The sequence below is a fragment of the Staurois parvus genome, unplaced genomic scaffold, assembly GCF_062004578.1.
Source record: "Staurois parvus isolate SC_StPar_1 unplaced genomic scaffold, SC_StPar_1.0 ptg000510l, whole genome shotgun sequence".
Classification (NCBI taxonomy): Eukaryota; Metazoa; Chordata; class Amphibia; order Anura; family Ranidae; genus Staurois; species Staurois parvus.
In genome coordinates, this window is record NW_028318306.1 from 225,517 (window position 1) to 250,777 (window position 25,261).

Here is a 25,261-nt window from a genome sequence, read left to right on the forward strand (position 1 = left end):
CACCAGTTGTCCTAGTCAGAAGCCTTCTATGCATCTGTCCCTGAGAACACACATATTCACAAAACAACAGTGCAGCGCTTTAAGATAAATTAAAATGTATGTGCAATACAATCGTGCAATGCAAATATATCAAACTCTTATGTGTCACCACAAATTGAAAAAATAAAGGAACACAAATGTGAATCCAAAACCCGTGAATTCAGTGGTTCTTCAATTATGAGGGAAATGACATGTGGATTCCAAACGCCGCCAAAACTTCTTAATGATGAACCACACAGTACCTCGGTGTACAACAAAAGAAGGCTTACCAGAATCATATGAGCCCCAATTAAGAGTGGTCAATCAGCACTTGTTTATCAATCCAAGATATCAAGCATTCCTCAAAACCTGATGTCAAACAATGGTACTGCTGCCTTATATCAGAACACTGTGCATATATGCTCAGTTGGATATAGTATCATGAAAAAGAAAAAGACAGGCTCTCCATAGTGTAATACTGATTAGAACATCAATTCAATGTGGGAAATGCACTTACAAAGAAAATATGACAATCAGGCACTTCATAGCATATAAACAACTCGTATTCCAGAATCCAAGGTGGCTGCAGCGGGATCACATATACGTAGTGGTGTTCCATCTCTGCCCATGGGGTATGTCATGGAAATTTTGTATTGTTGGTCGAACTTTAAATGTGTCATATATTCGTGTTATTCATATGTCTCTCGTGTGGCTTAATTAAAGCTCTGAAGGCTGCAATTGGGCCATGCGCATGTACAATGTATGTATTACAGTACTCAGCTTGGTAATGGATGAGATGGCAGATCTGCGCTTATAGACCGGTGTGTATACCACCACGGCATTCCATGCGAATGCTGCTGTCAGTAGACCGTGGGCCTGTATCCACATATCAGCAGCATGGTACCACGTGGGCTTCATAACGCAATGCGCAAGCGGTGTGAACTCCACGTGTAGGCTTATGCATATCTTACAACCCATTACCAACTTGAAACTGTATCTGGGATGGATGTGTTTTAATAAAGATCGTATCGGGCCCATCCAGGTACAGACTGATATTTTTAGGGAGTGCTTGTGCAGAGAATTTTACATACCAATAGAAGCTAGTAGGACAGGAAATATGACCTCAGATGGCTCATAGGGGGGAAGGGGAGGAAGTCTGCTGACCTCAGAAGACTCATGGGGGAGGACCAGTGATAGATAATAGCAAAGGCTATGCTCCAATTGGAATGTACATCCTCTGTATAGGCAATCCCCATTGTATTGTTCGGTGGGAGGGTTTGACTTTATTCATGTGGGGGGCATGTGTGTATTTTTAATAAAAACAGAGAGCTGAGCCTAAAGCCGGCCCTTATGTGGATTGCAACCAGCCTTAGAGTGTCGTGTGATCATTCTAGGGTAACGGAGCTCCATCACCTACAAATCAACAGGACCAAAGTATTTGGATGGGCAGGAATCGTGTAGTTTGGCTGCAGTCGTGGTAAGCGAGATTCACACAGCTTTATGGGGGATTTCTGCGCATCCAACTGCGAGTACTCACGGTAAGGAGAAATTCGTTAAAGCGAATTTCCAAGACAGTTTGGCGAGCCTGGTGGATACTAACGCGTATTCTTGCGTAGCTAACCTAGAACGAGGGGGGAATAGCCATCATGAACTAGCAAAAAGTATGCCGGCACATTTCAGGTCTCTCTGCCATTAAGAGGATCGCTTTTTGCGTGTTCGTGTGGCTGATTTCGCTCTCTGTTAGCTAACAAGAAATACCGCTTGGTAAGGACCTCATTTTTTGTCCTAAACTCTTGATTTGTGGGTGAAAAGACGAGGGTTTGTCTCTGCTGAGAGCAGCAGGGGGGGTGGGTTTGGTTGGCTGGATTTAGTCAAGTTTAAAAATCTTCCAACCAAAAATTAAACGGGTATATGTTTTAGTGGGTAAAAGTTGTTGCATAGTGTTAGGTAAGTATTTGTGGGCTGTAGGTACTGTGGTAATTGCTCTACCCCCCTCCACGTGAGGTAATTATTACAGTGCTGAAAGGCTTAGGTTAATTGTTAACTGTTGTAAGATCTGTGTTATGTGATCTGTACAATGTTTTGTGGTACTACTGCTCCCAGCAAGCATGCAGCAGGGGGTCCTTTCTGTTACATGTGCATGTTAGTGTGATATGTTGGTGTTTTATGTCCGTTCTGTGATTGTGCCCAAATTGTGTTGTATGTGTACTTCATATTGTTGTGTAATTGTCCAGTGTATGTTCTGTCTAAAAGTCTGTTTTATGTAAGAGGCAATTTTGAGGCTAGAATCTGCCGTGTGTTTCCCTGTGGGGGGTCATTCTAGTATCTGCCATGTGCTCCTCTGTGGGGGGTCATCTTCTTGACTAACCACATGGACTCTTTTTGTTTGGTGGCCATTTTGTTGGCTACCATGTGCTTTCCTTGTTTGGTGGCCATTTTGTTGGCTACCAAATGTGCAGTAATCTCTATGCAATGTGCATGAAGTTTCCTATATGCATTTGACCCATATTGTGTTTTTAATCCAAATTTTTTACAGTTTCATTTGTTTGCTTTTAGCTTTAAATTTGCGTATTGCCAGCCAATTTAAAGTGTATTAAGCGAGTTTTCCCTTCACGTGTTCCACATTTAATGAGCGCGGTGTAGTCTGGGTTTTTGCACATAGATTTCTTGTATAGTGATTATGTTTTTCTTGTGTTTTTCCTGTTAAAAGTAGTTCCTTATTGTAAAGCGGGTTTGTTTTAAGCTGCTGTGTCGCGTGTTTCACGTCCAGCAGACTTTTTGTGTAAACGGTTCTAGGCGGTTGCAGTAAAGATTGCGTGTATAATGTGGATCGTTTAGCGGTGCTGATAGGAGTGATTTTTGCGTCAACAACAAGGTTACTTTTGGCGCAGTTTTTCGGTTTACCTCTGTGTAATTGTTTTACTGTGAAACGTCCCGTGTTTTTCATAAGGATCCACTTTGTCCTTTTTAACAGTTTTTCAGGTTGAAAAAGGGTTTTTCTGTGTGTATTAGGAAAGTTTTTTCTTTACACAAATTTCCTAAAGATCAGTTAGCAGGTTTCTGCCCAACCAGTGACCCCTAAGTAACATCCAAGAACCCCTCTTTTTGTTTTGACTTGTGTTAGCTACTGTGTGCAGGGAGAGAAAAGCCACTTTCATCATTGTGCGGTGTGGCCTGCCAAACACAGTGGGTGATGAGAACCACATAAATTACGCTGTGGGAGTGGGCGGTCCAGGGAAGTCCTGGTTACCACAAACACTTCGGGTGGTCAGGATCACACAAATTGCGCTGTGGGAGTGGGAGGTGTGCTCTCAGTCTGACCGCCACTTGATGCGCTTCGGGTGATCGATAAGTATCACATAAATTACGCTGTGCTGGGAAAGTGGTGGAATCAGGCCTCTCGGTAGGATCCCACCGAGTGCTCCAGGGGGTAAACAGGTACCCGGACGCGGGATATATACCAGTGACTAGTCACGATGGGCAGTAGTCAGTCCATGAAGAGAGAGGGGGAACCAGCCCTCTTCAGGGTAAGGACAGCTGCACAACTGATGAAGGTGAGTTTGGGGGGGAAGTCTACAGAACCCCTCAAAAGGTGGAATAAATGGTCGAAGGGTACCAGATGGGAAATTCCCCGGGAAGGTACATTTGACGCATGGAGGTGGGAAAAATTCATCTCTGAATTTGAACCACGGATGCAGGCGTCAGAACTAGAGATCGCACAGCTATGGCTTCACAGGTCAATCCGATTAGGGAGGCAGGGCATACATAAACTGGTGTCTGTCCGGAAGAACCAGGTGATGTATACCTGGCCTCCAGAGGGAATAAAACAGGAGGATCCAGTGTCAGAGGTGGAAGAAGCTCTTTCAGGGCTGACTCTACTAAGGCAGGCAGGATCAGGGTCTGCTGGGGTTCCCCAACAACCAACAGTGGCTGAGATAAGTATAACTGCACCTGTCTCTTCTGTTAGTGACGTCACTCTTGATGTACCTTCTGTGTCTTCTGTCTCTATGCCTCAGCCTCTACCTCTACCTCTCCTTTCTTCCTGCTTCACCCCAGCTCCTTCTGTTTCCAACTATGAAGCCTACTCAACAACCGATTTGCAGACTATCTGTGAATCAAGGGGAATAGACACCCGGTTAAAAAACAGGGCGGATTGCATCAAAGCGCTACGAACCACTGATCAGACCCCTGCCCCCCAGCTATACCCTGATCTGAGGGACCTCAAACCTGAAGGTGCAGTAAGCGAGGTGGTTAATCTAAGCCCACCGATGATGCTGGGTCAGCCCTTGCACTCTTCCCGGACCGAGGCCTATCCAGTCAGGGTGCAGCAATTTGAAGGTCCTCCCAATGCACGGGGGGAACGGACTTTAGGGGAACGGGTAGTTTGGCATGTCCCCTTCACCCCGGCAGAGATCCGCACTATTCTGGCTGAGCTCCCGGACTATCGAGTCAATCCGAGAGGATTTGCTCGAATGTTTGGACAAAACCAGTTCAGCTATGGTATGAGCGGGTCAGATTGTGCACAGATCCTACGGGCAAAGGTGGGCATGGAAGTGGCCAGTACAGTGATTGCAGGGTGCTCTATAACCACGCATGAGGAGATGACTTCAGGGGGCAAAGAGTTCTGTACACAGCTAAAGGCAAAGCTTCCAGAAATGTATGGTGCTACCTCTACTATGGACATGATGAAGCTCACCCAGGGTCCTAATGAGGAAAGCGCCTGCTTCTGGCGCCGTCTCAAGCAGACGGCACTGGATGCAGATCTGGAAGTTGGACCTGATGCTCCAACTGAAGGGGTAAAGGTGACCGCGACGCACATTCTGTTGCGGGCCAAATTTTTGGAAGGCATCGATACTAAAATTCGGGAAAGGCTGGTTCTGGCCCGACCCGAATATAATGAGATGTCTATCCCTGCTATCCTTTCCACTCTTGCGGCAATAGAGAGGGAAATGGATAGAAGAAAACAAGACAAGGCCAAAGTTCTTATGTCCCAGACCCCACACGAAAAACCAAGGGATCTGGGTCACAGGAAGAATAGGCCCCCACCCAGGTGCTTCCAGTGCCACCAAACGGGGCACATGAGGAGGAGCTGTCCCCAATTACCTAAAGGTCGGTGGCAGTTCATTCCTGATGAGTCCTCCGCCCCTATGACCACCATGGTAAGTAACTCCTATGAATTCTCATAGGAAGTTGACAAATCGGTGTCGGCCCAGATCCATCTTTTTCTAGAGGAATTAAAATATCCCCTCCCTTGCCTCACCGACACCAGTGCAGCAAGAACGGTCCTGCGAAAACAGGACATCCAAGGCAAGGTACCCCTCTCAGGGGAAAGCCCTCCTAACCCCTACTAACCTCACTATCAAACGATGCACTATTCTTAACCCAGCTTCTCTTCTTCCTGTGTCGGAAGATGAGAAGGGGGGGGAGGACAGCAATGACAGTGCTGAATTTTGCAACACGACTAACAATACTAACACCTCTTCTGCTAACATGTCTTCTTTGTCCACTACTAATCTCTCTTCCAAAGGACACGACTGCATCTCTTTGGTGGAACTGGAGTCAGCGGCGACACACCCCATATCACCCCGAGAGTAGCGGTAAGGTTGAACGTCTTCCGATACCCAAAAACCTTGGCCTGAGTGTCTCCCCATTGCCCCCTATTCCATCCGGAATGCCCCTCGGCAACCACATGGGCTGTCACCCTACGAGGTGTTGTTTGGGGGACCTCCCAAATCAGGGTTGTACTTTCCTCAACAGTTGTCGTCTTTGCATTCACAGCTTACAGGTTATGTGCAATCTCTGCAAGCTGCAGAAGATACACCATCGGGTTCGCGAATCGCTCCCCGATCCAAATACAATAACAGGTGTTCTTTCTATTGAGCCAGGTGATTGGGTCGTCCTAAAGAAACATCAAAGAACCGGACTCGAGCCACGGTTCACCGGACCATACCAAGTCCAGCTGACGACACCTACCTCACTCAAGCTCGAGGGACGAGACAACTGGGTGCACGCAAGCCACTGCAAGAAGCTTTTCAGCTACACCAGAGAATGAGGGGTGTCATTTTCCTTTTTCTTTTTGTTTGTATGTCATACATGTGTGTGAACGGAGGAAAAGACGGCAGATACCCCAACCTTTTATTTAAAATGCACCTGCGTTTAGCCAGAACCGCCAACAAAACCAACTGTTGGGTATGCTCTAAGCCCCCACCCAGTCATCACATGTCCGCAATGGCCGCTGTTCATGCCCTATATGACATCCGCGTCGGCATGAAAAAGCAAGGGACCCCTGGTCAGCCCCCACGTAGACATTTGTCGGTAGAACTTAATGACACATTTTTAGCAGGTAACATCAGTTTCAGCACCAATATTAGCTCTAGCTCCTGTAGGACCCTCGTCAGTCCATTATGGGTAACTGGGCAGCTAGGCAGCCCTCAGGTGTGCTTTAACATCAGCTTTGGCACAGGTAACAAGTTTGTTGGGACTACCACCTGTGAGGGAGGTATAACTGTCAATCTGACTAACCAGACTTCCCTTCTGAGTAACCACACTGACCGACCAGACCACGTGTGTTGGAAGGACGGATGTGATGTGCAGACTGAGGGAGCAATCCCCCAGTCTGTGCAACTGTTGCTCAGTGCCAGAGGCCGAACGAGGAACTCTTCCTGCTCTGCTCTGACAGGTCCATACTATTTTCTGTGTGGTTCGGCAGCCTATAGAACATTCCCCCAGAACGCGAAAGGTTCGTGTGCCCTCATAAAGCTAGTCCCCGCATCCTATGTAGTGATGGACCATGAAGAGTTGATGGTCCACAAGAAGGTAAGGATGGCAGGGAGAGTTCGCAGGGAACTGTTCTCTGAGGGCGACCAGGCATGGGCTTGGTTCCCCTCATGGACAGGATGGGGAATAGAACTTATGAAGCGCCTGAACAATTTTTCTGTCATCGTGGATAGTATGTTTAACGAGACCGTAGAGGCTGTCAGAGAAATTGCCCAAGAACAACGGCAGATGGGAATTTTAGTGCTTCAGGAGAAGATGGCCCTTGATTATCTTTTAGCCGCCAAAGGGGGGTTCTGTGAGTTCATCGGAGAGGATTGTTGTACTTGGATAGAAGACACCGATGACAAGGTCCAGGCCCATATGGACAAAGTTGGTGAACTACAGGGAAAAGCTAGAGCTATAGCTAGTGAGGGTTGGAATCCGTTCAAGGGTTTGGGAGGATTGGGAGATTTCCTGTTCTCCATCGGATCTTGGTTGAAGGAAGTGGGAGTGTATATCCTGATGCTTCTCTTTTTCATCTGCCTTTTATATGCCGCGGTGAGATGTTCCTGTTGCCTCATCGACCGTGTAAGCCAAGCTCGGGCAGACGACCACATCTCCATGCCCGCTCCGGGGATCCCACTCCAACCACTGATCGGGGGAAGACCTCACCAACCAACCACCTTCTCTACAGATTACGTCCTGGCTTCCCTCTAATTTATCTCTCTGAAGACCACATTCTCCAAGACCTTCAAGCAAGCTTCAAGCCTCATCATTGTTTGTGTCTGCGATTTGGAAAACTGTCTGGGTCGAGACCAGCCTTGTGTGGCCCCGTCTGCAGGGGCAATTTGAGAATCTATTGCTGGATCTCCCCAGACCACCGTGGGATCACAAGCTTTATTCATACCACAAGTCTGTTTGTGGTTTTTGCAAGAGCCTTCCTGTAGTGAAGGTTCCAACGCTCTTGAGGATCATCGCTTCAATCAAGCCTGTTTGCGTCGAGTCTGCGTCGGGTCTTGTTGTTTCAGGTACCCCGTGGAGCTTTATTCTCAGGGACAACTACAGGAACTCTTTGAAGTTTGAGACTACACCCATCAAGCTGAAGAAGATCAAGAAGGGACACGAGGAGAATATGATAAAACAGGAGGGAATGTCATGGAAATTTTGTATTGTTGGTCGAACTTTAAATGTGTCATATATTCGTGTTATTCATATGTCTCTCGTGTGGCTTAATTAAAGCTCTGAAGGCTGCAATTGGGCCATGCGCATGTACAATGTATGTATTACAGTACTCAGCTTGGTAATGGATGAGATGGCAGATCTGCGCTTATAGACCGGTGTGTATACCACCACGGCATTCCATGCGAATGCTGCTGTCAGTAGACCGTGGGCCTGTATCCACATATCAGCAGCATGGTACCACGTGGGCTTCATAACGCAATGCGCAAGCGGTGTGAACTCCACGTGTAGGCTTATGCATATCTTACAACCCATTACCAACTTGAAACTGTATCTGGGATGGATGTGTTTTAATAAAGATCGTATCGGGCCCATCCAGGTACAGACTGATATTTTTAGGGAGTGCTTGTGCAGAGAATTTTACATACCAATAGAAGCTAGTAGGACAGGAAATATGACCTCAGATGGCTCATAGGGGGGAAGGGGAGGAAGTCTGCTGACCTCAGAAGACTCATGGGGGAGGACCAGTGATAGATAATAGCAAAGGCTATGCTCCAATTGGAATGTACATCCTCTGTATAGGCAATCCCCATTGTATTGTTCGGTGGGAGGGTTTGACTTTATTCATGTGGGGGGCATGTGTGTATTTTTAATAAAAACAGAGAGCTGAGCCTAAAGCCGGCCCTTATGTGGATTGCAACCAGCCTTAGAGTGTCGTGTGATCATTCTAGGGTAACGGAGCTCCATCACCTACAAATCAACAGGACCAAAGTATTTGGATGGGCAGGAATCGTGTAGTTTGGCTGCAGTCGTGGTAAGCGAGATTCACACAGCTTTATGGGGGATTTCTGCGCATCCAACTGCGAGTACTCACGGTAAGGAGAAATTCGTTAAAGCGAATTTCCAAGACAGGTATAGGTCTGATTAGGGACCTAGATCAGGTTAAGTACTTTATAAGTATTATCGCAAGCTTCCCAGATCGAAATAAAAGCCACCTGATCCTGGTGAATCAGATACGGTAAATGTTGTTGGAGACGGGTAGCCACAATCTTCGTAAACAGTTTCAAGTCGACATTTAAAAGGGAAATTGGCCAATAACTGCCAAAGGATGAGGGGTCTTTCCCTTCCTTGTGAAGAACAGTTATATGGGCCTGTAAAGTGTCCTGGGGCAAGAAGGTCATGTCACCCTATGAATTAAATAGCTTTACCATATAAGGTCCCAAACGTTTAAAGTATTGCATGGTAAAGCCATCGGGGCCCGGAGCTTTACCTGATTTGATGTAGTTTATTGCACACTGTATCTCTTCAAGGGAGGTGGGGTCATCTAGTTCCTGTCTTATCGATGAGAGAAGTCTGGGCATACCCAAGGACATCAGATATTCCTTCAATAGATCTTGGGAGGGGGTCTGAGTTTCAAGGTTGTATAAGGAGGAATAAATTCCTCAAAGATCTGAGCAATATGAATAGCAAGAGTAGCCACCTGACCATCCGAGCATGTGATATGGGATACATAGGGCGCCATGCACTGGTCTTGTAGTGATCTAGCTAAAATACGGCCACATTTGTTGCCTGATTCATAAAACACCCAGCGACATAACTGGAGTGTGGCCTTAGCTGTGATGCGGAAAAGTTCTAAACTGCTTGCATAGATGTGGTAACTCTCTCTCCAAGGCAGGGTTGGAGCATGCTTGTGGTGAGATTTCACAACCTGGATATCTAACAACAAGCTGCGTCTCCTGATCCATCTTGATTCGAGCTCTGTGTTTAATAAGAACCCTCCTGATGGCTGCCTTGCATGCCTCCCACACCACTCCCAGGCTGCAATCCTGAATGTCATTAATGTGAAAGTATGAACTGATCTCATGCACCACATCTGCCAAAACGGTAGGGTGCCTGTAACCCAGAGCCTTATGTGCATACAGTATGCCCATGTGACGATAAATGCAGTATGACCTATTCTTCATCAATGACACTGGAGAAAAACTGACTTGCTGCTGGGGTAATGTGAATCCTAATGGATGACCTGGGTTCAGAGGAAGTGGGTTGAACAATGTTGGCTATTAGATTGGGGGCATCTAGTGGAAGAAAAAAAGTAATGGGGAGGGGATCTCTGTAATTAATCTGAATATTGCAGCAAAACTGTTTTTCTTGTTTTTTTTATATAAATGGACCATTGATTTTTATTTATTTATTTATTCATACATTTAGTTATTTTGGTTAGAGTTCTGCTTTACATTGATACTGGGATTTTGACTAGCTGCAATAGGCAGCTGCTCTGGTCTTACTCTCATTTTCTCTTCTTTAGTTTTTCTAAATCAAGTAAGGACACAATAATAACCTCTTTACCTGTAACAAAATAATGTGCTGTGTGATTTCTCTATATTATATATCATACATGCACCCATATAATACGCTCACTTTCAGTAGGTAATATAACTGCAATGTAATACTAATGAACCATCCTTAACATGTTTACATTTAAGACACTTACTTCATTTATGCTGATTTCAGCTTCCACATACTGTAAACCTTTCTGCAGGATGGAGATAAGGGCGGCAGGTGGCACTAGTGTCCCATTGATGTTAGACTGGCTGATATGACTTTCAATTCCAAATGTGAATGCAGAGTGAGAGAAACCTGAAAACAAGAAAAGCCAGCCATGAAATTCATCAAAATAACACCCCTGCTAGAAAAAAAAAAAAACAACAAACAACAAAACAAAAAAACACCAACAACCTGCTAGAGCAGCAGATTTATAACCAATCCGGGCAGTTTTTCTGCTCCATAGTACCATACACAAACATGTATTTTATATTCTCATTAACAAAAGGCATGCACTAGCTAATAACATTCTCAAAATTTACATATTTGTGTCCCTAAAAAAACCACACTGTATTCAATGTGGATATTTCTATAAGTGGTATGCAAGATATCAGGGATTATGTCTTCCAAACGATTATGTCTATGCAGGAAATAGAATCATAATGATCAGCAGCATTGTAATTGATTGAAACCTCCTGAAGAGATACGATTTTGTGCCCAGCTATGATTTGATGCATAATGTTCAGTATTAATCTGGTGGCCAGTGGAGCTGAGCCATTGCTTTCAGTTGAAATACTTTAAAAGGAAATCTAGATTAACCTTTGGTGCAAAATAAGCATAAAAGAAAGATGAAACATGTTTCATTAGAAATACATTATTTCATATAATGTGAAAACCTTTAGGGCACCTTACATTTGGAAAACCTGTTATATAATGCTCTACATCATAGGTGATCAAATAACTTACATTGCTTACATGTTTTATGCATAATAATGTTTAGTGTTAGGAGAGTTCCTTTTTGGAAACTGAAAATGCATTTTAAAATCTGAGTGGTGAATAAACTGATAATCTGATGCCCTGTTTTAGCAATAATGTTACAGATAGCACTAGATGAGTGGGTCATTTGGTTTGGCATGTGGGTCATGAGTACCCAAATAAAGAATGGGTCATTTGGCATGTGCTCAAAAGGCAAAAGGACTATGCTCTGGACAGCTCCCTGGTATGAAAAATGTGTAGGTGGCTAGTCCTACTGGATGTTAGAAAGGTTAGAAAGGTAGAGCCACTGTAAATGGGGGGCTTTATTTAGCTACTGGTAAGTAAGGTTGTGTCTAGTTTGGTGGTGTGGGTTTATAAAAAATTGCTTTTATCCTATACTAATCCAATGGAATCTTACTAGCATTACCTCTTTTACACTGTTTCCAGGTTAATAATAAATGGAGCTGTGAGCAAATATACCTAAAGTGCTATACAAACACCCCACCCCAAAAAAAATAAAAATTGGGACTTTAGATGTACTTCAAAGAACAGTACAATAAAACAAAGAATATAATGTTAGAACCAGCTTCAAGGGGTATCCCATTAACATAGCCTCTACAATCTTTTTTGGGGCTTTTTTTGCCCACTTATATTAAAACAGAAACCAGAAACCAATGTGTTTTCCTTGCAGGGGTTTACAAAACAATTGAACATCAGCTTTCTGGCATACATGTGCAACACTGTTACTTTGGCCTAGCACTTCAGGCCCTTGCCTGTCTCCTCCAGACAGTCTTCTCTTGCATGCACCTTGCAGTTCCATGCTACACTGACTTCCACTTGTCTCCCAGTTGAAGCCTCCTGGTTCCTGAGCAGAGACCTCCTCTATCTACAGGGGTGGAGCCCTGAACCATAGTCTGTACACACCTGTCCGATTAGTGTGCTGGTTGTTTACAAAATCCAGACCCAGGATTGGAGACTTCATCCCTCCTAAATCTCTACAAATTTACCAGACTTCAGGCTCCAAAAGGGGTGTTACCAACCATTTAGGGAATTGAAAAACCAGTTTCCTCTGAATGAGACAAGCACTCTGGAGCCCTTCAACCTGCCTGGATGAGAACCCTGGGTAATAAACTCTTTTTACATCATTGCCGGGCACAGCACTGTCACAATTCACGAAAAATTTATTTTAATGTCACTTAAAACAAATCATATACAATTACAACTCTCGCTTTTATACAGCAGATGCAATTGATGCATTCTTCAGGATCTGTGCTGCAATCAAGGCTTGTCCAAGCAAGGACGGACAATTATCCTGTCTTGTTCCCAATCAGGTAAACAACCTCCAGTTGACTGAACCCCCAAAAATGTCATCCAACATATAAATGTTAATACCCTTTGGAGAGGAAGGTCCAACCAACCACCAATGTTCTTACGTGAATGCACATCAATAACTGTGTCTCCATTTAAAGATTGCCCCTTTACAAATACCTAAAGTGCTGGAATAGTAATTGTGCCTATCAAGCCTTACACAGCTTTACAGTTCAAAAATCAGTATTCAGAATATACCTGCTAGGAAAGGGAAATCTCACATTTCTTTTTCCATTATGGTCTCAGTAAAATAAATTACTGTGTGATGTTTGTAGTGAAATGGGCATCATTAATGAAAAACCTTCTACTACAACATTCCTAATAGAAGATCATGAAGCCCCAGGTTATGATTGGACATTGAAGGATCAGAAGCACACTCATAAGATTTTTGCTTTGCTCTGCTCTTTCTTCCTCCTAGATACTCTCTGTACTAAATGGACCATACTATGCAATCTGGTCGAGCCTTATAAGCTGACTCTGGCACTATCACCAATGGTGCACAAATGGTTACAAAAGGTTAAAATGATTTGGAAATTTTCACTGTAGGAACTCAACCCCCCAAAATCCCATTGCTTCTTCCCAACACCCCAAACCTTATAACCTTATATCCTTATGCCCTAACCTAGAATCCTCCTACCCAGGTACATACTTTACACTCTATGGCAGCAGCTAAATCATCCAGTGTTTACATCTTTGGGCCCTGCAATCTTTCTTAAGCTGGCTAGTAGATTTTCAAACAAATGTGAAAAATTCCCGTCAGTACATTTGAAGACATGACAAATGTCATTTGAAAGTACTTCAAAAAATGCTTGCTTTTAACATTTGATTTTTGAGTGAATGGACTTTCCAGAACAAAAAATACAATCGCTGTTAGAAATTCAAATATAAATATAAACTGCATCACGAGAAGTGAGACTCTTCTCTTTATAAGAGTGATCAAGATAGGCTTCACCACAGTGTCACAAATCAAATAAAATGTCCTAAGTGCATAGCTTTACTTGTTCAATTAGTGAAGGAAGATATGCACATGGGACATTTTATTATATTTACAACATTTACAACATTGTTCCATGTGTCCCTCTCATGGACTTACATGGGGGACAACTCCTACACTAGAGGCATTAGCAACATAGGGCGTATATCTTTAGGAAGTTACTGCACAGACACCATCGGCATTGTAGAAGATTTAGGGGTCCAAGATAAACACCTTGAGAGTGGGCAGGGTTCTTTTTTGTAACTGAAATTGTACTTTAGCTTAAAAATGAGTGAGCATAGCCCCTAATGCTTCTAAATGATGGATAACAGTTTATTTCTTTAACAATGTAATTAGCAGCCTTTATAAAAGCTAACTTATATGCAACTGATACGGTTATCAAGAGCCCTAGCACAAAAGAAGATATGGAATGGGACCAAGGCATTGTATAAGCCATTATCAGTAGTCTTAATTCCGATGTGATACATGCAATGAATACTGTGGGTCTTTAGCAGAAGACTAATCTGCTTAAAATAACATTTTTTCAGAGCTTTCCCTGCTATTTGGAAATAATTATATGTCTGGATTTCTTATGAAGCTATTCTGCAACCAAAAACACAGCCTTATGTTTTGATTTGCATATTTCTTATGCAGCATATAAACTACACTGAAAAAGCACTGCTGTGTTATTTGTCGAGATAAAATATAAATTAGGGGAATGCAGTACTTTACACCGCATTGCTGCTATGATTCCTTTTTCATTCTTAACAATCATTTGTCATGAAATGAAAGGAAAACATTAACATTACTATTTCTGGTTTTGGACTGCAGCTATGCTGCGATTTTTAGCAATTCTGGTTTTGAGTATTTATTGAAAAACTCCCTTCATTCTTGTTAGAGATCTGATACTGTCCTGAATTATGTTGTAGTGTAGTGTATTTAGGCAATTTGGCAGTTGGGGTGTTCATTCACAGACAAATTCCACCACTGGATCAAATCTGACCTCAGACATGAGTAGTCAAATGGTTAACAAATCTAGCAGCCCTTCTGGCCATTTAATGCCAGTGATAACTTACCATATCATGTGGTATCCCCACAGGAAAGAAGGAGTGCCCAATGTCCAAAAGAATGCACTTTTAATGGTAGATTAAGAGGCATTTATTGAGAATAACGACAAGTATATCAAACCAGTACAAGTACATTGCTTTGCTGCCCCTGGAGTGACAGCGTTCTACTCCGAAACCTGAAAAATATTTAACCGGCATAGAAATCTTTCCCATTTAATAGTGTGCAGAAACAGCCCTGAAGAAACGCGTTGGTTTGATGTATTTGTCATTATTCTCAATAAATGTCTCTTAATCTACCATTAAAAATGCATTCTTTTGGACATTAGTTGTTCCTTTTTTCCTATATTTCCAAGTGTACGTGTGGAAATTACCTTAAGGCCGTACCAGAAAGAGGGTTTACCACCAGTATCCACCATTGGGTACAACGGACTGGAAGAACATCTCCCTTCCCACAACCACCCACCTATGACCAGTGACTGATCCAGTCAGTTCAGCGTAGTCTTCAGCACAAACAACATATCATACAGGAGAACAATAGCAGCAGTATAAGAATTTCAATAACACATCAATGAGAACTTAATACAGTTGATGGTTTGCTTCTAAGTTATTGGATGTCTATTATTTAAATTAGCATTATTTGGCCTCTATAAACAGAAGAGGTCCAGAAATGGCACAGAAAATGGAGTGTTTCGATATCTACCTAATGATTGATATGCTTGATATGTACACTGGAAGTCAGCTGTGTTTCACAATACACCCTTAAAGTGACTTCTTAATCTAATCACAAAAATAGAAAAAACAAATTGCCTGAAAAGGAAGCCATGTATTACTTATCTGTCCCCCTGCATATGCTGTCATACTCTTCTGTGTTCATGAAATACAACTGGCTAAAGATCCTTCGGCATCTGACCTGTTTGGCAGTGTCGGATGCCTAGCCTCCCTGTCCGCTGTGGTTTCTTATGCTGGACCTTCCTCTCTACAGCACACAGAATTGGTTTAGGGGCCAGGAAAGAAAGAAAAAAAAACCAGGGGGCCGGGCATTCGACACATTTGGAAGTGACAGATGTGGAAGAAGCAATTTCTTTCTTTAGCAATATTTCACAAACACAGAAGAATGACAGAGCGGGTAGTGGGACAGGTAGTATTAAATAACTTATTTTCCAGCAAGTTGTTTTAATTTTGGTTTCTTGATGACAGAGTCACTTTAATGTCATATTTGTGCAGCACTAATAACACCTTTCAATTTTTCCCATGAGCAAATTCAAACTTTCTGTTAATATAAACCACCTTGCTAGTTATTTCCTTTAATAGAGAACTTGATGTAGCAATATTTGTATATCAAATTGAAGCATAACAGAGTCAATTTAAAAAACTACAACCTTGTCTATTGAAAAATACTTGCGTGCCGGCACAAGTCCATAGTACAGGGGAAAGGATGAGTTTTTGAGTCAGCTTGACAGCTTGTGGCTGCTTTACATTTTATCAATTGTTTAAGGTAACAGCTTGAGACTCCAAGGCAATACAATTTCTCTCTTCAGTCCTTTAGATGCTGTCTGAGATGCTAGTACTGAAAATCCTTTCAAGAAATCCCTGCCACCTAAAGTTGAAGCCAAGTTACAGAATTGTTTTTTTTTGTCTAGAGTTGTAATGGGTTAAACCTCGTATCAGATGTATGTGGCAAATTTTGGCCTAATGATTATAGTTTCTCTTTACCTAAAGTAAGTAAACAGGACAGATATACAGAGACAGCAATAAAAACCTGACAGATGTTCTAACACTCACATTTAACAGAATTTATAGGATTACCTCAACTGTAAATGACTGACTGATTTGGAGTTTTGACTGCAGATGTTGAACATGTATAGTATACTGTTAGTCCACACTTAAAGTATACCTAAAACCAGAGTTTCATCTTGGATGGAGTAAGGAAGGGTTAAAACCACTGTCAGTTTTTTTGCCATCTGTGCCTCTGTAAGGAGATTTCCTGTTACTTCCTGTCCCATAATTGCAGCAGGAAATGAGAGGATATCTTTGCAATGTGATTGATATCCCAAACAGTCATCATGGGAACAATTGTCCCCAATGGACGATTTCTCCTTTATTCTACTTCAGAGACATTTGCTACACCTGTTGTGTAGCTGTGCATCAGAGCTGTTTCACTTTACAATAATGACATTTTCCTTTGATATGTGGCAACAAATGTTTACTACTTCACAAAGACTGTTTTCTGCCACTGGAGGACAATCTCTTCCTAACAGCGTGCCAGCAATAGGTTACAGACTATCCCAAAATGGCAATCGTAATTTATCTTATAGAATGGTTACTGAAAATTGAGACACTTGTGCCAGCTTGCAGAGTATGTGACATCAGAGAGAAGAATGTTCTGCAGGACAGTCTGGTACTGTACATTTGTGAGAGAACTTTCTGGATGGAGGTGGCTGAGAGAGATGTCTCGGAGACATCCTACTGAATTTCATGTGTTCTGGTCAGATTCCAGCTTGGCCAGTGCTGGAAGGACTGGAAGTGCCTAGAGGCTGTTTAAAATGTGGAGAAGCTGGAATTAATATCAACTGTTACTTCTGCCTGCCTACAACTGGCCAAACTCTATGCAAATTTTGGCCAGTTCCTGATTAGCTGGCCAAAATTCACTGACACCCTACCACCTGAGCATCATTACCAAATTACCACCATAATTTGGCTGAAAACTCAAATGAAAAACTTGTCAGCCAAACAGTGGCTGTATCCAACCAGATGCAATTGTTGTTCAGGTATTCTGACAGCCACTGGTGTCTACTATCAAAATGCAACAGCCTCAATGAAAGATTCATCCATCGGTGCTATTTAGCAGGAATGGAGGAATCTGTTAGATTTCTATAGAAATCTCTATAGAATGGTTACTGAAAATGGAGACACTTGTGCCAGCTTGCAGAGTATGTGACATCAGAGAGAACAATGTTCTGCAGGACAGTCTGGTACTGTACATTTGTGAGAGAACTTTCTGGATGGAGGTGGCTGAGAGAGATGTCTCAGAGACATCCTACTGAATTTCATGTGTTCTGGTCAGATTTCAGCTTGGCCAGTGCCTAGAGGACTGGAAGTGCCTAGAGGCTGTTGAAAATGTGGAGAAGCTGGAATTAATATCAACTGTTACTTTTTTAATTTAGCCTACAGGCTGATCTAATTATGTATGACCAGTTAGAGAACTTAGTAGAGCTGACTGCTGTATTGCAAGTGCCATATTGACTCCACAATGAAGTTCCTTGTGCCACAGTAAGAGGTCTTGGAGCACCATAAAATAGTAGTGTCATCAGAGACACCCAAATGTAAACAATGAGCTTGGAAGGTAATTCTTCCATCAGTGGTGCCCATCAGTGCCGCCTATCAGTGCCGCCTATCAGTGCAGCATCATCAGTGCCAGCTCATCAGTGCCGCCTATAAATGCCACCTATCAGTGCCTCCTATCAGTGCCAATTAGTGCTGCCTATCCGTGCCACCTCATCAGTGCCTATCAGTGCTGCCTATCAGTGCCCCATCAGTGCTGCCTATCAGTGCAGCCTCATCAATGCACATCAGTGAAGTAGAAAAATTTCCTGTTTGCAAAATTTTATAACAGAAACAAAGAAAAACTTTTTTTTTCAAATTGTTTGCTCTTTTTTTGTTTATAGTGCAAAAAATAAAACACCCAGTGGCAATTAAATACCACCAAAAGAAAGCTCTATTTGTGTGAAACAAATGATAAAAATTTCATATGGGTACAGTGTTGCATGACCATGCAATTGTCATTCAAAGTGCTACAGCGCTGAAAGCTGAAAATTGGCCTGGGCAGGAAGGGGGTATAAGTGCCTTGTAGGCCAGTGGGTATATACGCGCAGGGGCGGACTGACCATTTGGAAACTCGGGGTCAGTAGGGGGCCCCATGAGATGTCCCTGGTACCTTTTTCATAGGATTTGTTGAGTTTGGGCAAGGACACAGGGGCCCCATGATCCCCTATTGCCCGGGGGCCCCATGAGTTGTCAGTCTGCCCCTGTATACGCGTAAGACTTCCTGACCTTTTGCTCCCTTAATACAGTGGGGCAAAAAAGTATTTAGTCAGCCACCAATTGTGCAAGTTCTCCCACTTAAAAAGATGAGAGAGGCCTGTAATTGGCATCATAGGTAGACCTCAACTATGAGAGACAAAATAAGAAAAAAAAATCCAGACAATCACATTGGCTGATTTGGAAAGAATTTATTTGCAAATGTTTTTCTCATTTTGTCTCTCATAGTTGAGGTCTACCTATGATGCCAATTACAGGCCCCACTGTACCTAACAACACTGTAATTGACTCCTAGTTTGCATTTCTTAAGCTGGCTACACATTATAAAATTTTCTTGTTCAATTTCCTTTAGATTTGCACAACTATGTAGTGCAAGGGTCTGCCTGATTGCATACAATTTGAAAGTGTTTAGGTTTCACCTCCTATTATATGGTTTTGGTAAATCTAAAGGAAATTGTACAAAAACAGTTGTATAATGCGTAGCAAGCTTAACTCATCCTGCATGAGGAGCCTGTCTGCATTGAAAACATTCAAGTCTTGTGCCTATTTACCTGTGACACAGAAAACTGATCCATAATTAAATATAGATATATCAACTCCTTTGGGTCTGGCTGCAGGCTATAATTTAGACAGTAGTTCTTTAATATTGTGTGACAGGTGCCCTGTATGTAATATTACCAAATATATTGCAGATACATGTTTTTCGCATTTCCCATTAGGAAAGGTTATTGTGGCATTTCACAGGACACATGTATGTTATCTATATGCATGTGCTCATCAACAAGGTATACATATTCTTATGTCCTATACATCGACTGGTGTTTTCCAATCATGTAATTTATTAGTGTATGCTTTCATAGTAAGATGTGGCCAATATCCAATCAGACACTTTGAAAGTATATGTTTGTAAATCTTATTACTAACTCTTAAAGATAAAATTATTGGTTCTTTATTCTTTTCATCATCCTGTCTTGAATCTAGAGGCTACCATTTTCAGCTCATTTATGGAAGGGCTTTAAAGTTGTTGACATTAGGGAAATGAAGGAGAAAGATGAAAATGAGAAAAAAAAATAAGGTGAGGTGGATACATGTATAAGACATTTGGTTAACTGAGGGGGATTTGAAGTTTTTTGCATAAATGAGGCGTTTTCTATGGACTTTGAAATGGGTAGTCCATATTTGGAGGGTTATTTTGCTAAAGGCAAATAAGCTGTTCATATTGCAATGGGATTTTCATTCTGTAAGGGAATTTCCCTCGGCTTATTGAATTTGGTGAATGCCGGCATTTGGCCACTCTGCTTCCAGTTTCCAGGTGCGTTCGTTTGGCAGACTCCACTTCTTAAAGTGTCCAACTTGTTTTTGCATCTTATCTGCCCACTTGATGATCATTGGAGGGTACTGAGTAAGCATTTCCACTTTGAATCCTGTTTATTCCTGGGAACACACTAAAAGCCTTTTTGACTCTTAAACCCTAGAAACTAAGAGTCCATCGAACCTGGTGAGTGTGGATTGTACTGGAAGGTGATCATGGAGCATGGTGTGGGTATATCATTTAACCCCTTAGCGCCGGCGCCTCCCAGCCCTTTCAGGGTTTCAGAAGCTGGGAGATGGGGCGGGGTTTAGAGTCATGTCGTGTCATGGCGGTCACATGATCAGGAAAGGTCCCCAACAAAAGAGATCGGGACCTTTCCGTAAGTACCGGACATGTGTGCTGGGAGCACGCAGGTCGCGCGCTCTCAGCACATATGTCTTTTTTTTCTAGGTCCAGACGCCGGGAGGCCACACATTTGCGTTTGGCCGGCGCCAAGAGGTTAAAGAACGAATTTCGTTTTGGCACTGTCTTTTATTGGAGCACCTAATCACCGTTTATTTGGGACAGTGGACTTTTTATCACTTTATTATTATTATTATTAATTGTTTAATTTCTGATTTTTGCACTGTATTATTAATTATACTTATGTGTGATGCGTCTTTTACCTTGTGAGCAGCAGCATTAATTATTTGAGTTTATAATTTGTCACATAAGCACGGGTATGCAAGGGAAAAAAACATTTTTTTTCTTGCACATTGATTGGATGATGTAAGTCAGCAGAGCTTCATATCATTCACTAAGCTAATAGAAATTCCCTTACAATATGAAGACTATATGGGGTTGATTTGCCATCAGTAAATCAAGTCCCTATAGTCTAATGCTGCTATAACAATGCACAAGCTATTACTAAATGTGGACTTTTGAACTGTAGGCCTATTCATCACATGTGACAAATATTTATTTGCAGGAACGATGTAAATGAACCGACTGAACAAGAATGTGCGTTTATCTAACAGATTATTTATATCTGTGATGGATGCTCTGACAAAAGTAAACTGTAAATACATTCTGCATTCTGCTATGTGAAAAACCTGCAAAACCAGAGAAGTTTGTGTAGCTCATAGGGTCAGATTTAGGCACAAAGCGTTGCCAGGTGTTCCAGTTTTTCAATCCAGCCTCAGTAGGTCTGATTGCTTGCAGGGCACTTTAAATGGAGCAGCACACATCTACAAACAACCTAAATTAATAAAACAAGATTTTTGTTTGTTCATTATTACTAGATGACTGAAGTGAACGTAGATTTGTCTTATTCACTACAGCATTTGTTCCAAAAACACATTCCTCATGCAAGACTCTCAATGAAATTATTCTAAATATGTATGCCTTTTAGAAAATGTTTCAGTATGTACTGTATAAAATACCTGTTGGTCCTGCCAATTACACTGACTTCCTTGTTAATGGTGGCACCAATTTGAAAGTTGATCTAGCCCAGCCTTTCTCAACAGGGGTGCCTTGACTTTTCTTCAGGGGAGCTTTGGCAAAATGTCTAAAAATTGCCCAAAACTTGTATACAAGCCAGCGGGTGGACCAAGCCTGCCTTTTAGTTACACAAAGTCATAGGTTTTCATTGTGCACCATTAAAACCTTCTAGCCATCGGCATCCTGACAACCAATGACATCATCAGTTGATAAGGAGTCTGTCAGCTACCTGCACAGCATCCTAGTTCGACCCTCCCCTGCCCCTCTCCATCAGTGCTGGGGTCTCATTAGCTCAGTGTTAGAGAAAAACTGAGGGAGAAGAGGAACACTGGAATACTACTCAGTACCAGTGTGCAAAAGTGTATTTGCTTGCTTTGGAAGAATAAATCACTCCTAATGTTGGGAGTCCTACATGTGTGGATGTTGCTGTGTTATATAAAGCTATTACAATAGTTTTGCACATTTCAGAATAGGGTTCCCTTTTTAAATTATGAACACACTACAGGCACTCCATTTTAGAATGAGGTGCCTCAAGACTGTCCATAATTATAAGGGTGCCTCGGGACTGTTCATAATTTTAAAGGGTGCCTTGACTAAAAAAAGGTTGAGAAACACTGATCTAGACAGTGCAGTATCACCACATTGTGCATACTCCTGTTTCTTAAAAAAAAGTGCCCTTTGTGCTCTGTCCTATTCCATTTTCCAGCAGTCTAAGGTTTAGTCCAAGTTACAAGTTACATGTCTTTCAGGGATGTTCTAAGTACATGGTTGACAGCAGCTCCTGCTTCCAGCCTTGCTGGTTTACACTTTATACCTGCAAGGTACTCAAAACAGCAAACCCCTAACAAAACGTGCAATTACATTGTGAAGGATAAACTTTCTTTACAGTGTTTACACAAGGCATGCAATCACTTTTTATACACACAGAGGGCAGAGGATAGAAATAAGCATCAGTGATGGCACAAGGACACTACAATTTTGCCCCATTACAATCCTGGGCTGTGCAGAGAAAATGGAAGGAATAGAAATTATGTGACCTGCACAAATCTCGAAAGGCATTTTTGCTATTTATTTTATGGTGTTTAATGGATGTATTAATTGGGGTTTGTGTACCAAACCTATGTCTATGCAGAGGGTATCAGGGTTTACAATCTAAGAGAACATTCACGTTATATGGTGAACAATCTCTATTCCTTTAGTAAAACAAGCTTACTGTATTAAAAATCCCTCTACAAATTCCCTATATAACACTGTCTTGTAGACTTATTAAAATGGTTATCTTGTGCCATGGTTATAAAAAAAATGCTTCTAAGAAGCTTCTTAGTTATCACAAGTGACATATTTCCTTAGCAAATTAAATTAATTAGTCCTTCTATTTCTGATCTCTAATGTCACCATTTCAATATTTTAACATGGCACCATCACACGTCCTTACAGTTGATGACATAATATAAAATCCTAATTTGAATTTCTTTTTCAACTATTTAGTGTGAAAAAAAAAGTTTGTCTTGACATTTAAGTGAGATATGAGTTTTCACATTACCTTTACACTGTATTTTCACTTAACATAATACCTCTATTTTTAAAATACAAGCTATGTTCTAGAAGACAGATATGCCTGATGCATTGTAGATCACAGAAAGGCTAGATTGTCTGCCATTTGAGAAGCCTAGTTTTACAAAGTCAATGTTATTCTGTGTTTAGATAATAAACTGTTCTCTAAAAATACTAGAACAGGTAAGGCAGGTTTATGCATAAGTGATGATTTCTACTCAGTTTCATATATTCTTCACAGCTATAAAAATAATGAGGAAAAGAGGTAGTCTACATAAAATGTTACTAAAATAAATCTATGATTATAAGATTGATTTTTGCTTGCTGTAAATGACCTTTATTTGCAAAATAACACAGAAGTTACTTTTAAATAATTTATTCCAAACAACTAATGCAGTTCCCCATTATGCCATGTAGGAGACATATTTTCAAGTGTTATAAGTTGGTTGGATAAAACTGGCATTCGCTGGAAGAAGACTACACTACCCTTTTGCAGAACTACTAAAATATGGGATCAGGGCACACAGACATGCATGTTCAGCAATGCCAAATAAGCCAGATGTTGCTACAAGATATCTTTGCTTTCTGACATCTGTTTAGAAATGTAATTTATGATGGAGGAAATAAACTAAAAATACAGTGGAATGTTGCCTAGCAAGATACTAAAATATTGCACAAAGCAACATGTCTACATAAAAATGTACACAATTTTACAGAGATATCACATTTAAAATGTGTAAGTCAAGGTTTTTTCCACTAATAGTAAGTAGAACATTCGCACAAGGCCTGACTTCACCCCTGTTAAATACCATATAACATTTAGAAAATGTTATGTTTTGTTTACCTTTCTACATACGGTATATAACTACATACAGTTGTGTCCAAAATTATTCAACCCCCACTGAAATTGAGTGTTTTGGCCAGTTTGACATTGCTTTTGATCATTCAGTCATCTTGCTTACATTTACATTAAAGAGGCACTTGTAGGTCAGACAAATATAACATAACAGTTATAATGAAATAACCACAAATGTCTTTTCTGTGCTCACAGCATTATCAGTTTTATTCAACCCCCAAGTGACATTCAATCTTAGTACTTAGTACAGCATCCTTTTACAGTTATAACAGCTTTTAAACGTGAAGCATAGCTTGACACAAGTGTCTTGCAGCGATCTACGGGTATCTTCGCCCATTCTTCATGGGCAAAGGCCTCCAGTTCAGTCACATTCTTAGGCTTGCGCACTGCAACTGCTTTCTTTAAGTCCCACCAGAGGTTCTCAATCGGATTTAAGTCTGGTGACTGCGATGGCCACTCCAAAATGTTCCAGCCTTTCCTCTGCAACCATGCTCTAGTGGACTTGGAGGTATGCTTGGGATCATTGTCCTGTTGAAAGGTCCAACGTCTCCCAAGCCTCAGGTGTGTGACGGACTGCATCACGTTTCCATCCAATATCTCCTGGTACTGAAGAGAATTCATGGTACCTTGCACACGCTGAAGCTTCCCTGTACCTGCAGAAGCAAAACAGCCCCAAAGCATGATTGACCCTCCACCATGCTTCACAGTAGGCAAGGTGTTCTTTTCATCATAGGCCTTGTTCTTCCTCCTCCAAACATAGCGTTGATCCATGGGCCCAAACAGTTCTAATTTTGTTTCATCAGTCCACAGAACACTATCCCACAACTTTTGTGGTTTGTCCACATGGCTTTTGGCATACTGCAGTCGACTCTTCTTATTCTTTGGAGACAGCAAGGGGGTACGCCTGGGAGTTCTGGCACGGAGGCCTTCATTACGCAGTGTGCGTCTTATTGTCTGGGCTGAAACTTCTGTACCCACATCTGACAAATCTTTTCTCAGTTCCTCAGCAGTCACACGGGGACTTCTCTCCACTCTACGCTTCAGGTAGCGCACAGCAGTCGAAGTCAGCATCTTCTTTCTGCCACGACCAGGTAGCGTTTCAACAGTGCCCTTTGCCTTGAATTTGCGAATGATGCTTCCTAAGGTGTCTCTTGGTATGTTTAACATCTTTGCAATCTTCTTATAGCCATTGCCCTTCCTGTGAAGAGAAATCACCTCTTCTCTTGTCTTCCTGGACCATTCTCTTGCCTTCACCATGTTTGTAACCACACCAGTAAATGTCTAGAAGGAGCTGAGTATCACAGTCATTTTAAAGCTGCCTAATTGGTGCTTATTATGCTTGATTGCTGCTCGGTGACATCCAC

The 25,261-nt window shown here is 41.9% G+C and overlaps 1 protein-coding gene across 1 annotated transcript in view; it reads right to left on the reverse strand.

The window, feature by feature from the left end:
* Positions 1–25,261, reverse strand: part of LOC149451900 (F-box-like/WD repeat-containing protein TBL1X) — a 107,561-nt gene that overhangs the window by 59,578 nt on the left and 22,722 nt on the right. The window contains exon 2 of the mRNA XM_089690012.1: positions 10,445–10,590. Within this exon, the coding sequence (XP_089546138.1) occupies positions 10,445–10,590 (146 nt within the window). The remainder of the gene's footprint in view (positions 1–10,444; positions 10,591–25,261) is intronic.